Here is a 15,978-nt window from a genome sequence, read left to right on the forward strand (position 1 = left end):
CCCACGCACACATTTCACCATCAGGGGTGTGATGTCCTCATAAGGGACAACTTTTGGTGACATTCCGGTTGTCTCTGGATTTACACAGTAGTTGTGTCCCTGGAAAATGTCACGTCCATGAAGACTGCCAATAATCTCATAGCTGGGGTGTTTGCCCACATGGACGTCGGCTCGTGGGATGTGGGACCCTTCCTTACTCCCTGCATGCCACTGCCTGCCTTGTCCCTGGGCTCCCCCATCTCTGTGACAACCAGAATGCACCCCACATTTCAGAGTGGCCCCCGACAGGGGGTCTGCCCTTACTGGACAGTGGCCGGGAAGGTTTAGTTATTAAAATGGAGTGGAGCCAATCTGCAGGCGAAGAACACTCCCTTCAGATTACCTTCAAGAGGGACAGCGTGACTCCCCAGTCACTTTGTAGTGGCTTTCTTTTCATCCCTTCACCAGTCTAGCTTAGTTTCTCCTCAAATGTCATGTGCGTGAGGATGACCGTAGACGGTTGTGTAGACAGAACCACGCATGTGTTGTGACCCAGTGGGTGTTGCTCTCATGTGCTGGTACGAGACTCACAGCCGTGCCCGAGGTGACTTGTCTGTACTGATCTCATCTGTGCTCTTTCCCCCAGGGATTTTCCCACTAAAAAGTGGGGTCCCTGGAGTGTTGTTAATGTTGGCTGGCAGTTTTCATTAACCTCGAGCAGACCTCAGGGACCCTGTAGCAATCAAGGGTAGACAGAGTTCATGTCCTCCAGGAAGGTTTTCTAAAGCCTCGCTGTTCCTACTAGAGCCTCCCGGTTCCTACGTTCCAAGGGGCTGTTGGCTGGGTTTGGAGGCAGTGACTCTATCGGAGGCTCGGGAGAAACGCGGAGGAAAAGTTAGAGCCTCTGGTCGCCAATCTGACTTTTCTGATCATTCATAGTTACTAAGAATTAGAAGTATATCTGAAAACAGAAGAAGCCTACGACGGCAGGATTATTGTAGCTGAAAAATGGGATGGTAGATAAGCCTGATAGAGAATTTCATGTTTTTGTTTAATGAGGGAAAGAGAATGTTAGAGTTTCCAAAAATGATAAAGCCAGTATTCAGCTCCAGCCAGATATGTTAAAGGCATGGATTATTTAAAGTAAAGGAATGTTTTGAAGTTTTTGTCCTTGTGAGCCATAATGCAATCAAACCACTGACTGATTTATTGATTTCTTTGTTTTGATGGGGCTGCAGTGCTCCTGGAACAGAGGAACGTCCTGCAGAGGATCCTGGCGCGGAGCTGGAGGCTGGCATTCCCTCTCCCGAGTCCCGTGAGAAAGCGGAGACCCTCACGAGCCTTAGCAGCAAGTTAAAGAAGGCTTTGCCACCCTTAGACCCCAGCGTCAAATCTACCAAAGAAGAAGTCTCCGAAAACATTTTAGCAAAACCCGAGGAGTCTTTGCCCAGTGCCAACACCCTTTGCAGCAGCGCTAAGAATACCGCGGGCGACGATCCACTCCCTAAACTGTGCAGCCCCGGGGACTTAACAGACGACCAGAGCAGACCACCCCAGGCCGTATCGGGGGCGTTACTAGAGAGCCCCCGGGCCTCGGCCGCAGTGGAGGCTGTGGGGAGTTCCAGCCCGAGTGCCCCGGTACACTCTGAGGGTGCCTGTGAGCACGAACTCTTAGTCTACATCAGTCGAGACCCGTGCTCGGACTTGGAGGACCCTCCTCGGAGCGCAGGCGCAGCAGCCGAGGGCTTGCCCTCTCCTCAAGCAGACAAGATCACAGAAAATTATTCAGAAGGGGGCCCCGAACAAAGTAGCGGGGAGAAATGTGAAGAAAACCTGGTTGGACAAAAAGTCCCAGATCATTCTCCAGTTAAGGAAAAAATCAGTATCCTCAGAAAAGTTGATCGAGGACATTATCGCAACCGAAGAGATCGTTCCTCCAGCGGAGAGCGTGCGCGGGAGAGCAGGAGCAAAACCGAGGAGCACTACCACAAAAAGCGGCGCTCGTCTGTGCGGGAGCGGGGCCCCAAGCAGGACCGCTACAGGACGGAGCACAGCAGCGGGGGCCAGCACCACCCCTGTCACGGCGAGAGGCTCAGCCCCGGCGACCACCGCTCCCTGGGCAGGTACGGCCACCACCACTCCCGCGGCAGAGGCGGCTCGGACCAGGAGTGGAGCAGGTACCACCACCCCGAAAGCGAGCACTCCTGGGCCCGGGAGAAGTACTACCCCGACAGACTGCGGTGGGACAAATGCAGGCATTACCACGACAGGTACGCCCTGTACGCGGCCCGGGAGGTGCGCGAGTGGAGGCCCTTCCCCGGCGCCCGCGAGTACGCCAAGGCGGGCCCGTCCGGCGGCCGGCCCTACAAGGACTACTACAGAGGGCGGAAGGGCCACGAGCTGCTCGCCAAGGGGAAGGACCGGCACCGCTTTGGCAGCCCCCGGGCAGGCCCACCGCATGCCCTCCTCCCGTACCCCGACAAGTACCCCCACGAGAAAATTGCACTTGTAGCCGAAGACACCAATTGTAACCTCGCCGATCGCTTCCACGAACACGAGAACGCCAGGTCCCGGAAACGGAGATACGACAGCATGGAGAACAGTGATGGTCACATCGAGAAAAAGGCCTGGAGGGGCTTCCAGAAGGATCCCTTGGAAGAGCCTAAAGTGAAGAAGCACAAAAAATCAAAGAAGAAAAAGAAATCCAAAGACAAACACCGAGGCCGAGATTCCAGGTGAGGGTGAGGCCCAGTTCCGGTTCCATGCCCGGGAGCCGGGCCTGGCCCCCGCCCCTCCCCCCCCCCCCCCCAGCCGCGCGGGGCTGGCCGCGGCGGTGACGGCTGGATTCCTGCAGCCCGATCTGTGGGGCGTGAGCTGCCGCCGCGGTCGATTTCCAAACCGCAGCTCCGAGCCGCCGCTCCGGTGCGCCGCCGCCGGACCCGCGCTGCAGGACGGTGATGCTGCTGCGGCCTGTGCTGCGGGCTCTCTGGGAGTGTGTGTGCCACGGCCTGTACTGAGAACTTGAGTTTTGGACTGTGTAACTGGTGTTCTTACTCTCCCTCGTCAGATGTGGTTATGTTTTCGTGCCTGTTTGTGTTTTCTTGCACCTCGGGGCCTGCTGGCGGGCGGGCACGGGGAGGCCGTCGTCTCTGTGCTGCTGGCCGGCCCGCCAGCGGCGCTTTTCCGAGACAACCACGGGTTGCCTCAGCCTTGTCTGTTCCTCTGGCTCCATTTCCCAGTTTGAGATCTAGTGGGGAGGTTTGTTTTTATATTTCTAAAAAGCTAAATTGGGCGGAAATCGATTGTCTTGAAAACTACTTCTCCACGATGAGGTGCCTGACATCTGACATGTCTTGAGATGGAAACCCTGGGGAATGGTTACAAAAGCCGAAGGGACACAGACACGGTTACCCGAGGGGAAACCTCCTTCCTCCTGTGTGCCTGAGTCTCCTGGCGAAAGCATTCTGTCCCTCAGCCCCTCGTTTCAGGAAAAGGTAGTGAAATCCTTCTTCTGGACTTGGGGTCAGCAGTCTTCGCTCCCGAGCTCTGGAGTGGGGTGGGGGGGGTGTCCAAGCGGGTGACCTCACACCCTGGACCCAGGCACCTCCTCCGGCGAGCACGCGCACTGGCGCCCAGGTGGGGCCTTCCCCGGCGCGTGCGAGCTGAGTGTCTGACGAGGGGGGGTGGAAGCCGAGGACCAGGCCGCTCGGAGGCGAGTTTGGTTTGTTGGTGGTTTGAGTTCTGGCTTCTTCTCCGCAGGCATCAGCAGGACTCCGATCTTTCCGTAGCATGCTCTGATGCCGATCTCCACAGACACAAAAAAAAGAAGAAGAAAAAGAAGAGGCACTCCAGGAAGTCAGAGGACTTTGTTAAAGACTCAGAGCTGCACCTGCCCAAGGCCGTCAGCCATGAGACTGTTGACCGTTTCCGGAGAACGGACGGCGCTTTCCCCCTCATCGACGGCCTGCCTCTGGAAGGTGCTGGGCCTTTCCGTGAGAAGAGAAAACACTTAAGGATGGGAAGCAGGGATGACAGGGGTCCTCTGTCTGAGTGTGGCCAGGGTAAGAGGAGACACTTGGAATTAAGACTATAGAAATGATTCTTGTTAACGCCGGGGAAGAAACCCTCACTTGGCATCAAAGGGGGTGCGCGTTTGCGGGAGCCCGTGCGCCCCGTCAGCTCCAGCCTCGGCTCCCAGGCGTGGCACGGGCTTCAGCTGCCCGGTGGGGCGCTGCAGGCCGACCCCGTAGCACGTGTGTGAAACCGCAGGGACTCGGACCTGGGCTCGGCGGAGCCTCCGGGGCGAGACCTCTGGTCTGGGGCCCCGGCTGTGTGTGAGTCTCCTGAAGGACCAGGGCTTTTATTCTTAAGCCATTTCTGATCGAAGTAGTTACACAGCGTGTGCTTTCCCTCTGGAGTCGTCAAAGCTCTGGCATTCTGAGTGGAAGCTGAAGCTCCACGGGAGGGGTGTCCCCTGTCGGCCCCCGGCCGGGCCGAGGCCTTGCGGGCACCTGGGTTGTGGGGCCTTGGCTCCCGCTGAGCGAACCCCTCCGGGCTGGGGGCGTGGGGGGCTTGGATTCTTACCCACTCGGCACCGCTGTCTTCCGATGTCACCTCTTAGCCCTTTCTGCTCTGACTGCACTCGAAGCAGCCCCTTGGCGCCTTCTGCTCTTCGCCCGGGCCGCAGAGTGTGGGCCGGGAGCGGGGCGGTGGGCTCGGTGGCCTCTGTGCCCGGTGGGGTCCGCCTGCTGCAGCCCGCGGGTGCCGCCTGTCTCTACGGGGCCTGCCGGTGAAGGCGGCCAAGGCCTTCGTGGGTTTGAAATGGTGGAGCCCGAGGGAGATGCCGCGGCCCGTGAGACACGCCCGTGTCCGGAGCCGTGCCCGGGGCGAGCCCAGCCTTCCCGCTTGCGTGGCGCCGCGCTGCCCTGGCGAGTCGCTGCCGAGAGCCTGGGTGGCCCCAGAGCGGGACGGGGTGGTCCTCTGGCCTTTTGTACGAGGAGCTCGCTGAGCCCTGCCCTAGACGCCCGAGCGGCGCTTTCGTGACTTCGATGCGGCATCTTGGTTGCCCGCAGGCCCTTTGTGTCGTGAACTTGGGGGAGACTCGCGTTTGGGGGGCAGGCCGGTCTGCCCCATGGCCCGCTGCCAGCGCGGCTGTGGCCGGAGGAGGACCGCACGGGCCCGGAGCGCTGGCTTTAGAGGAGCAGACGCCGAGAGGGAGGCGCTGTCCCAGCGGGTGGGGCTGTGCAGCGTGACGTGCCGTGGGGAGCCCGGGTGGCACAGGGTAGAGGACAAGGGTGGCCGTGGCCAGCTGGAGAGTGACATTGGCTATTGTCTGCTCTGGGATTTTTAGATTAATCATGTGAATCTTTGGTCTGTTGGTTTCCCATGAGCATTTGGTGATTTAGGGAAGGGCTTGGCTTGGTGAGGACCGAGTCCCTTCTACTTCTGCTTGGTACTTAGGAGGAAGCAGTGGGCGGCATCTGAGGGGATTCTGCTCTGTTGCCAGAACGTTCCCCACCCGCCTGCAGTCTCGCAAGGAGCACACTCAGAGGCCGCCAGAGCACAGTGGAGGGCAGCTCCCCCGCAAACACGGCTCTGGAGGGAAAGCAGGCTGCCGTGAACCTTGGTGGTTGGCCTGTGGGGGCCCAGACACGTGTCTCAAAGGGCCGCAGTCAGGCTTTGGGTCGAGTGGTGGCCGTGTCTGTCCTGTCCGATCGTGCTCGTGGGCGGTGTGCAGCCGGCGCTGCTGAGGGGGGCAGGTTGAGGAACCCGTGTGTCTGTACCTCCCGTCCTCAAGGACAAGGGGCCACCTGCTTGGGCTTCCATGCTAAGCACCCCTGTCTTTTGGCCAAGGATGCCACCACCCCTTCGTCTGCCTGCCACATGTCCCCTGTTCCTGATACCTTGACCACTCACCTCTCAGACTCCTGTCCCTCGGCTGCACGAAACCCTCACTTCAGTGTCTTTGGCTTGAGTTCTGTTCTGTCCTGCTGTTAACATGCTGACCAGTTTGATGGGCTGGGAGCGAACGGTGCCCGCAGGCGATGGCTTTTCGCTGTGTCGCGGGCATCGCATCAAGTCTTGTTTTCAGTCAGGCGCTGGGAGCGATCGCCGTGCGACAGGGTACACGTGCCCAGTCTGTGCGGGACGGGTTTCAGGCCGCGAGCATCCAGCCAAGAACGGGTCCTAAGTGTAATCATGCGATGCCCATGCACAGCACAGGCATGAAAAATGCTGCGAAACTATCATTAAAATTCTTTCCTGATTCTTTGCTTTCTAGGTGATTGAAAACTTGGCCTCAAAACAAAAAATTCACTAGTTATGGTAAGCAGTTTTCCTATCTGTATGTTTCATACTTGTCCATAGAGGCACCGAGGGGACCCAGATGAAGGAGTTTGGGGCCTCGGGGAGACAGGCGGTGCTGCGGGGAGCAGGTGCGGGAGGCTCCCCGGCAAGGGTAGCAGACTCCTCTGACCCCCAGGCCCGCGGCTGGAGCTGTGCTCGGACCCCTCCTCGGTTCTGGCTCGGGCACATGGTGGCCCTTACTTCAGGCGCCGCCACCCTGCTCCCTCCTCCCCTTCTTGTAAGAGGGAAGCTGCAGGCCCCACATGGCCGCGACTAACACAGAAGGAGAAGCCCCTTTCCTCTACCCAGACCTACCCAACCGGCCTAGGAGAGGAGCCCCCGGTAGCCCCATTCCCACACACAGCCACGGGTCCCCGCGCTGGGAGAACAAGGGGTTCGCGTGCCCCAGGCCTGGCCGGCTCACCTGCAGGCCCGGCGGCCAGGCCGGGAAGCCCCGGCTCCCCGTGCAGCCCTAGAGAACACATCGACTTCTACTTCCGACAGAAAGGACTTGGCCTTACTGGAATGAGGTGTGGGTGCCTTAGGACAGATCCCGACTTTGACGGAGTCTGGTGACTTACTGCTGGCATTTGCTCCCGTGGCCCTGGAGCTAGCGCCTCACGTTTGGGGTCCGCGTTTGCCGAGGTAGACAGGAGAGTGTGCCGTCGTGGTCTTGAAGGGACTTGTGTCCAGTGTGTGACTTGCAGGCAGCCGGGGGGATTTGAAATGGATTGCCCCGAATTGTCTACGGAAGATTAACGTGCAGCTAACTAACCTTTCTCGGTGTGTCTTAAGGAAAACTCCTAAGCCTAAGTAAGGACTTAGATGCTCTAGCGAAAGGGAATTAAAGGATTGAGCCGATTAGCCGCGGCCGGCTGAGCTGGCGGCCCGTGCCCAGCAGGTGGCTCCCTCCGCGCACGCGGCCTGCCTGGCGGAGCAAGCGGCCCCCTTCCTTCCCTGCCCTTCCGGAAGGCAGAGTGATCGCAAAGGGACCTTTGTAAGGAAGAAGAGCTTCCCCCGGAGATCGGGTGGAACTGTGCCGAAAGGAAGTCCACGACTGAGTTGTCGGTGTTAGGGACAGCCAGGCCCCGCCTGGGGCCCCCCCAGCCCAGCGGCGCCCACTTGCCTGCCTCGGGAGGTACTAATGCCTGCTGCTTGCTGCCTCTTGTCTTTCAGATTCAACGCGTTCAACAGAAGCCATCCCCAACCCAGCTTAAATTATAAATATAGAAAATAACTTTGTTCAAATCTGCGTGGTGCTTCTTTAGTAAATACTGTACAGATTTTACCATGGAGAACTTTTTTTTAGTTTTTACCTTTTCTTAATTACCCTTATTCCAAATGGACGAACACTTTCTACAACTGCTGACCATTGTAAAACACCGTGTATATAAATCCCACGGACAGTGACGCCCTGGACTGGAACATCTCAAATGCTGCTTAATCAGACTCAGGTGGACCGCTCGCATTCCATGGACAGCTCCTCCACGGCAGACATCCGGTGCAAGACCCGCCGGGAAACCATGGAATTATTAAAAGTACAAACAAACTGACAGTATGTATATTTAATTTAAAGACTTATTTAAAGATTCACGAGCTCTCAACTAGACTTGAGAGCAGTCTGTTTTCTGTAATGTCTGATACTAGAAACTAATTTGCTTCATATTTTAGTTGTATTCAAGATTTGAAAATGTATTTTATAGACAAGTTCTGTTTTTGAACTTTGTGGAACTATTCCAATCAATTTACCAGTTATGATGAGTATTTACATTATGAATGTATAATCCAAACATTATTTGTAAAGCCTACAGTATGTTTTTATTACTTAACACTTTTTTATACAGTGTCTCTTGTCTTGACTATGATATTGGAGTCTGAGTTGTCAGCTTGGTCCCTTAAAGTTTCTAGTTACAGACAAAATCATACTGTGATTTTATTTTTAATATGGATATGCTATCAAACTGTGATACACTTATAATTCACTGGTCCTGCATCAGGAGATGGAGTGGGGAAAACTGTATTTAATACAGTTTGTATCTGAATAATCTGTATGGTTTATACAGTTTGTGTTGTTCAGAGATGTCTAAAGTTTGATCTTTGTTTTTTTAAAGATTAAAAAAGCACTTGCCCCACTGTAAATATACAGCATGTAAAATTTATATAGTATATAAATGGCAGCAAATTAAATGTTTTGTGTCTTATTCTTTACTGCTGGTTTTCCCCCTTTGCTTACCAGACCTTTCTCACCAACTTCTTCGTGCTGCCTTCACCGTCTTAGAATCCGCGGAAGCCCAAGCCACAGGCTCCCCTTCGGCCCGGAGGTTGAGCCTGGGACCGGGGAGGGACAGGGAGCAAGTTCCTGGACAAGACAATCTATTTTAAAGAACCAAGTCCTAGACAATCTGCTTTGAACAATGCATTTTTTTATTTTGTGAACACAGTTATTTGCAATTTGATGGCCATACACCTTCCAATTTTGCTATTCGTTTTAACAACAAAATATCAATAGATAATAGGGTATTTCTTCATGCAGCTCGTGGGAGTATATACATTGAATAACAAACACTCCAGAAATCTCTTTGTACATTATTTACATATTAACTATATTTGCTGTAAATAGAAATGTCTAAGAAAAAATAAGAAAATGTGAAATCACAACGTGTGGTTTCGGGTCTACAACAGACCTAACTTCTCAGCAAAGCACATCTATGTAGATAATATGCATTTTAACTTTTAAAAATATGCATTGCTTTATATGAAGCATTAAGTGCTGCTTCATCTATAAATAGCTCCTATCTTGATTCAGTTTGGTACCACATTAAACTGTTGAAAGTTGCTCCGCGATCCTGAAGACACTGTTGCCTGTCTGGGTCCAGGGTCGTCCAATTAAACCTCGAGTGTTAAGTGAGGCTGGGCAGGGCCGGGGCTGCCTGCCCAATGCAGCCCTCCCATTGCCTCCTGCCCTTGGCCTCCGGAGGAAAGCTTGTTTTTGGCCAGAGTTGGGACGAAATTCAAGCACTGAGCGCAGACGTGGGGGCGGCACGGGGTCGGGGAAGGAGGAACACGGCCGTGTTGAGGTCCAGGCGGGGGGCCAGGCCTCACAGCCCCTGCCCTGCTGGGCCTCCCGGACAGGCCGGCCCGAGGTGGAGCGGGGGTGACGGCGCGTGCGCCCGTCATGTTAATACTGTCACAACAAAACCTGGAATTAGAGGATCTCACGGAACACAGACAGCAGGTTACAGAGTCTAAGCACCACGGCCTCGGCCTCGCTCCAGGGAAACAGCCAGCACGGGAGGCGCCTTCGCCCACAGAAACCACTCCTGCGGGGCCTGCCCTAAGCTCACTTCTCCCGACCCCAGAGGCCAAACCCCAACGACCAAAAGCCCCGTCTCCCCAGGGGCCTACCTGGGGCAGACAAAGGAGAGAGGGAAGGTCCCCCCGTGTGCGACACGGACGTGGCGGGCGCCGCGGGGGTGCTCGGGCGCAGTGCTGGGCTGCGGGCTCCGGGCGCCCTCTGCTCGTGGAAGACTGGAGGCCAGAGTTGCATATATACCAGCCGGGCATTTTGCGAATGCCGACTTGCCTTTCTCAAAAACTAAAAGTTTTGATTTTGAGGTATCAGTACAGTAACAAAGCCTAAAAGCTTGGGAATGAAACAAAAACTCAGTTTGATGCAGGGTGGAGAGCCCTGGGCTCAGACCCCTTTGCATCTAGCGTGACTTAAAGCTATGTCAAGGTCAGCGGTGCTGAGGCCAGGGGCCCGCAGCCGGTCAGTTCCAGCACCAAGGCAACTCACAGGAACCGTCACTTGTACTTAAAATCTTCACACAGGTGCCGACGCTCTGAAGCCTGCTTTCTGGGACTTTCCTCTTGCAGGGGACAGTCCGTGACCTCCAAAGGCCGCAGAGGCAGGGCGTGCCCACGCAGTGTGGGAGAGGGGGTCCGTCCCGGCAGGTCTGTTCCCGGGGCCCGTCCTGAAGAACCAGCGGCAGCGACCCAGCACACAGCACCCCAGCCTCGGCCCGCGGCAGCCCTGTGCTGCCCTGAGAGCCATCCTCCCTCCGGCAGACGTCCTGAGCACCTACTATTAGATCAACAGCAACCTGACAGCCGCCCGGTGGGGGAGCGTCTCAAGGTCCACCACCTGCACGTATCCGGGGCTTTACGCTATTTACAGGAAACCCTAAGTGCCCGGCGCCTCCATCCCACAGCGCGCGCTCTCCCTGCTCGCGGCGAGAGAGTAAGTCTCTGAAAACATGGAATGAGATTTGTTCTAGTTACTGGTCTATGCGTTGCATCAAGAGATCGGGTCCAACTACGGTCAGGTCAGTAAAAGAAACCTTGGTTTTCCAACAGATTGGAAAGAGCGAGGACTAGTCGGAAGCCTGGTTCCACTGAACCACATGCAACTGCTGCGTGGGGTCCGCACAGGCCAACAGCAGCTGTTTCATGGGGCTCCACACCCAGACGGTGCCGGGACCACAGGTACAAGAGAAACACCCAGAACCGTCACTTGTATTTTAACGATCTGCCTTTTTAGAAAGTTTTCTGAGCCGAAGAGGAGCCCCGGAGGACCTGGCCACCTGGAGCCCGGCCCTGCCCAGGGGAAGTGGGGGACTATGCCGCAGACCCGCACACCCGCACACCCGCCCCCCCGACCCCCGCCACCGGCGCCGCCCTCCGCCCCCAATCGGTGGGGCGCGTGTCTTGTAGACAGAATTTTTCTTCAGTGCACAGTAGAGACTTGTGTCCGGGAGTTATTTATAGCTGCCATTCTAAAAATACTACGGTTAGAAAGTATCTTTCATTATAATTTCAGAATATAAAAAGGCATATAAAAGCTATAATCCTATATATCTGAGAAAAAACTCTGAATAAAAAAGTGGTAGCTTTTCCTTCCTCATTCTGATAGAAAACAGCGGCTTCTAGGACGGTGAACGCAGCCCCGGGTGAGCACGTGCAGCATGACAGGCCCGAGGTCCCCTTGGCTGCGGCAGCAGGTGCGGCCGGGCCAGAGACGGGGAGAGGGCACCGGGACACCAGCGGCGGGGCCTCGGCAACCCGCCCCCCCCAAAAGGCGCCAAGCGGCCAGGTGGGGCAGGCACTGCCTCCTCCGGGGAGGCGGCGGGAGAGCGAGGCGGGGCCCAGGGTGTCGGGGAGGCTCCCAGTCACTTTCTGCTGTGGGGTTTTGGTTTCTACTTTCACCTGTTGAGGCCGGGAGAGATCTATTTCTTATTGGCAATCCTCCTCTTCCTCGTGGCCAGCATGTCATAGAAAGGATCCCTGCTGATGCTCGCTCTGCGGAGAGAGGAGAAGGCTGAGGTCCGAGGCACCTGCACTGCCCCGGAGCAGAGAGCTTAGGGCCTGCCTGTCTCCGCAGCCAGGACTGGGTCCCGCACGCAGAAGTGCGCCTGCGCTCAGGTGTGGTCGGGTGCACGCATTCCCACACACGCAGGCGCGCACGCCCACATGCATGTGCACTCCCCCAGGTGCACGCGCTCCCGCATGCGCGCGCACAGGGAGGCCCCGGGGCCCTCGGGGCTCTGAGCCGGGGCTGGGGCGCACCTGATGGACTTCATCCACTCCTCCTTCTCCTCGGGGCTCGGGGCGGAGATGCGGTACACCACGTGGTTCCCCTCCACCACCCGGCCGTCCGCCTCCGTTTTGCAGGCCTTGATGACCTGGCCCTTGTGGCTCGGGTTATAAAGCTCGAAACAGTTCTGGCGGAGACAGACAGACGGACGGCCGTCACCGGGCGCGGCGGCCGCCAGAGGGCAGGGGCGGCGAGAAGGGGCCAGCTTACCGGTTTGCGTGGGTCCTCCACCTCCCTGATGCTCAGGTTCTCCAAGGGGATGATCCCCCTGGGCTCCTTGTCCTGCGAGAGAGGAGCGCACGGCCAGCCTGGCTGGGGCCCGTAGTCCCCGGCCCGGGCCCCCCGCCAACCCCCAGGGGCCCTGCGCCACCCCCCCAGCCCCGCCGCCCTTACTGTCGTGTACTCAAAGTAGTAGAGGCAGTTGTCGGTGAGGATGAACCAGCGGCGCTTCCAGGTCTTCACCCGCCCTCCTGGAAGCAGAAGAGCTCATGAGTCCGCGCCCGCGAGTGCTGGGGACCCGCGGCCCGGAAGGGGGGGCCCGGGACCAACAGAAATGACTATTTTCAGAAATGCCACTGGGAGCCGAGCTCGGTCTTAAGCTCCCTTCCTCGTGGAAACGTGGGACATTCTGCCCACACTGAGCCAAGTCCCGGCCGAGCCCTGCGGCCCGGCGCCTGGCCCCGAGCGGGCACAGGGTGCTGCCGGGGCCCCCCACGCACCCCCACCCGGGCCGGCACCGGCACCCCCGCCACGGCCACCTGGGCCACCTACTGAATTCCATGTTTCTGGAAATGTTAGTCATGATGAATGGGCTTAATTCCCCCCTGCCATGGAAATGACCACAGGATGAAGTCAGTGCCAATCCCCGGGTCTGTCCGCCACCTAATCCTGTCACCGCAGGGCTCCGCCTGGCCCTGGGATCCGTCACCATCAATCACTCCTGGGTCCGGGAATTACTCGATTGAATTAATCTCTTAATAAGATCAGGGACACACATGTAAACACACACATGCACACACACAGCTCATCTGCGTCTCCTTTCGCTACAGAAAAGGAAATCTTTTACCCTTAACCATTCAGCACAAAAGGGCTTCAACTTCCCGCCTTTGCTTCTGACATGAAGTTTAAAAAAACAGAATCAAGTAACCGTGGCCACAAGCAGCAGCTGGCCCTGCTCTGTCACTCCCAGAGGTGACATTTGGGGCGGAGCTCACCCGCCTGGCTCTAAGACATGGAGGGACCGCGGTGTGGGAGGAAAGGTCGTGGGGGTCATGTGGGGGCAGGGGTCACGGAGGGACAGGAAGGCACGCTCGCAGGCGTCCCATGTCCCCCTGGGGCTGAGGTGAGAGGGCCGCCCGGCAGGGAGTCTGCAGAAATCCAGGCAAGGAAGACATCCCACTTCGGGGGGAGAGTCACAACCACTGGGATTTGGAGCCACCAGCCAGGTCCTCAAGAGACCCCGCTGGGACCCCTCACCCCTGCCTCACTGATCAGACATCGGGCCTCCTTTGGATGGCCTTGGGCCGTCCCAAACGCGACCGGAGAGGCTGGTGTGCGGGCACGCGGGGCGCTGAGAAGGGGGCCTCAGCTGTGCAGAGAAGGAAGGTCCAGCTACGTCTCCCCTCCTCCCTGACAGACGCCCCCGGCTCCACGCACCTCACTTCTGGTCCCTGTCCGAGGGGTCTGACCATGTGCCTCCCCGATTCCTGCGGCCCTCAGACCGCACGTCCATCCCCCGGGGTCTTTGGGCCTAGAGCCGCCTCCCCCCCTCCCCCCTCCCCGCCCCCATGCAGCCTCCCCCGCGCAGCGCTGCCCTGGAACCGTCCCGTCCGCTCCCTCTGGACGGGGCCTCACTGGCTCCTTCGAAGACCCGGCACAGGGCCGAGCACCAGGAGCCCTGCTCATGCCCCGACCTCCACTGCGGCGGCCTGGGGAAGCCCACGTTCACAGGGAGGGGACCCAGGAGACCTCTGTCCCCAAGTCCTCCAGTGATGGGACAGCACAGAGTCTCTCCAGGTACATCCCCACGGCCAGTTCACTCTACCGCCCTCCCACCAGGTCTATCTCAGGCTGCACCGGCGCTGGGCTGGGCCGCCAGCCGCCCCCACCCATGCCAGCCTCCCTACCCCCGACTCTCCTCCAAACAGCAGCCAAAGGCAAGCCCCGAAGAGGTAAGTTCACCCCGGCTCCCCATGCCTGAAGCTCTCAAAGGCGCTCACTGTCAGCCGAGCACCCCGACACCTCAGTGGCCTCCAGGGCCTCCCCAGGGCTCCCCTCACGGCCCCGGCCCTTCCTTCTTGCCTCCACGCGGCCTGAGTGTTGACCCTCCTGCCACCCCCTTCCCTGCCCTCAGCCCCACAGGTAGGTCCTCAGAGAACCCTCCCGGGAGCCCACACGCGCTGCGGGGGCAGCCCGCACTGGGTCGCGAGGCGGCGGTCTAGGCTCGGCTCACTCGCAGCCCCATCGCCGACCCTGCCCCGCCCCGCACCAGAAGCGGGTTAGCCAGGAAGGCTTCTCCGCATTTAGCCCCTGGGGGCTCCTGAGTTCAGTGGCGCACCTTGGGGAGCCTAATCCCGGGGCCGCGGTGGTCATGGCCAAAGGCCTCCAGCCCAGCCCCAGGTACCCTTCCAGCTTGGGGGCCAGGCCCAGCAGGGGCGCAGGGGGGAGCAGCGGTCCCACCTTTGGTGTCGGAGCCACCACAGGTCTCGCCGCAGGGGAACAGACGGGCTCTGCCTACACGTGTTCCTGGCTGAGCTTCGGGAGCCAGGGACAGACACACGGACAGATACGGACGGACAGACACACACACACACACACACACACACACAGCACTCACGCCTGTGGAAAGCAGCCTGGCTTCTCTGCTCTGAACTTGCTACTAGTTCCACGGCTGCTCCCAGGCACACCGTGCCCGCACACCGTGCCCGCACACCCTGCGACACCTCCTCCTCCTGCAGGACAGCTCAACTCTGACCCACGTGCCTGCCTGCTCTTAGCACAACTGACCCATTCTCAAAGCTCGGCAGCTATAAAGCACTTCTCCTTGATGATCCCGAAGCAACACAACACTCCCACTCCTGTGCTCTCGCAAAGCACCCAGGCCTTCTGGAAGCACCACCTGGCCCGAGACTAAGTTTATGATGAAACACAAGGAAGCAAGGTCATATGGTGACCCGCGTTGTTTGAGTGCGTGCGCAGAACACACGTTGTCTCCTATGCTCGTGTTGTATGCCCCTGGCCAAGCACCTCCGTGTGCAGGCCTGTGTCTGCCCTGTGCTGGAGAAAGGCCCGGAACTAACCCCGGCCAAGCTACCCCATCTCTGGCATCGGCTTCCAGTAGATTTACTGCCTTCTTGGCCCTCGGAGCCCGCCGCCAACCAGCCGTCCCTAGGGGCCAGGCCAGTGTCAAGACTCCTGGGAGGCGGCCTGTGGGCAGGACTGTGTCCAGGCCCAGCAGCTGTGGACAGCGGACCAGCCCGCTGGGAAACCCATTCTCTGGATGGCCACCGCTGTGTGCAGAGAAGGTATAGAGGCGGCCTGGGCAGTCACCTGGCTGGCTGGTGGGCCCGAGGCCTGAGTGGCACCATCACCACTAGCTTGGTGACAGCTACCGGGAACGCCAGCATGGCGACTTGCCCTCTCACACCCGTACGTGTGGCGGTGGAGCATGGAAGGAGCTGACCCTGGGCCGCCCTCGGTGCCGAGGCCATGACTGGCTGCTGGGGGCCCTCGGGCCCCTGCTTAGCACCCCACCAGCTCTGTAGCTCCTCGGGGTGCTCTGGGCACTGCTTACACGTGGGGGAACGCACACCCCACTCGGCCTTTGTCTCCCTCATCTCATTCCAGCTTTAGAAGCAGGCGTGTCTCCCGCCGGAGCTAAGGCCGCACCGGCTGCCAGGTAGGCCTACACAGTCATTGTCATGCGAGGGGCCCTCCTTGGCAATGCAAGGACGGAAGGGGCCCAGGTGCAGCTGCTGGTGTGTCAGACACGTCCACCGTCTGCCCTGACCCCAGGGCCACAGGTCTGAGGTGACCTGAGAGATGCATCTCCAAGTCCATGG

The 15,978-nt window shown here is 58.4% G+C and overlaps 2 protein-coding genes across 3 annotated transcripts in view; one reads left to right on the forward strand and one right to left on the reverse strand.

Moving 5' to 3' along the window:
- Positions 1–8,508, forward strand: part of USP42 (ubiquitin specific peptidase 42) — a 50,782-nt gene extending 42,274 nt beyond the window's left edge. Inside the window, exons 15-18 of the mRNA XM_080830504.1 lie at positions 1,218–2,714; positions 3,739–4,040; positions 6,260–6,303; positions 7,501–8,508. Of these exons, the coding sequence (XP_080686630.1) occupies positions 1,218–2,714; positions 3,739–4,040; positions 6,260–6,267 (1,807 nt within the window). The 3' untranslated portion in view covers positions 6,268–6,303; positions 7,501–8,508. The remainder of the gene's footprint in view (positions 1–1,217; positions 2,715–3,738; positions 4,041–6,259; positions 6,304–7,500) is intronic.
- A 219-nt stretch (positions 8,509–8,727) lies between these two features.
- Positions 8,728–15,978, reverse strand: part of CYTH3 (cytohesin 3) — an 89,214-nt gene continuing 81,963 nt past the window's right edge. The window contains exons 10-14 of one of the 2 annotated variants that reach the window (XM_080830506.1): positions 12,311–12,387; positions 12,128–12,199; positions 11,890–12,044; positions 11,530–11,622; positions 8,728–10,572 (exon numbers count right to left, since the gene is read on the reverse strand). In XM_080830506.1, the coding sequence (XP_080686632.1) occupies positions 11,550–11,622; positions 11,890–12,044; positions 12,128–12,199; positions 12,311–12,387 (377 nt within the window). In that variant the 3' untranslated portion in view covers positions 8,728–10,572; positions 11,530–11,549. Of the gene's footprint in view, positions 11,623–11,889; positions 12,045–12,127; positions 12,200–12,310; positions 12,388–15,978 lie in introns of both variants that reach the window. The other variant, XM_080830505.1, reaches the window with a different exon arrangement.

The sequence above is a fragment of the Martes martes genome (assembly GCF_963455335.1).
Source record: "Martes martes genome assembly, chromosome: 18".
NCBI classification, from domain to species: Eukaryota; Metazoa; Chordata; class Mammalia; order Carnivora; family Mustelidae; genus Martes; species Martes martes.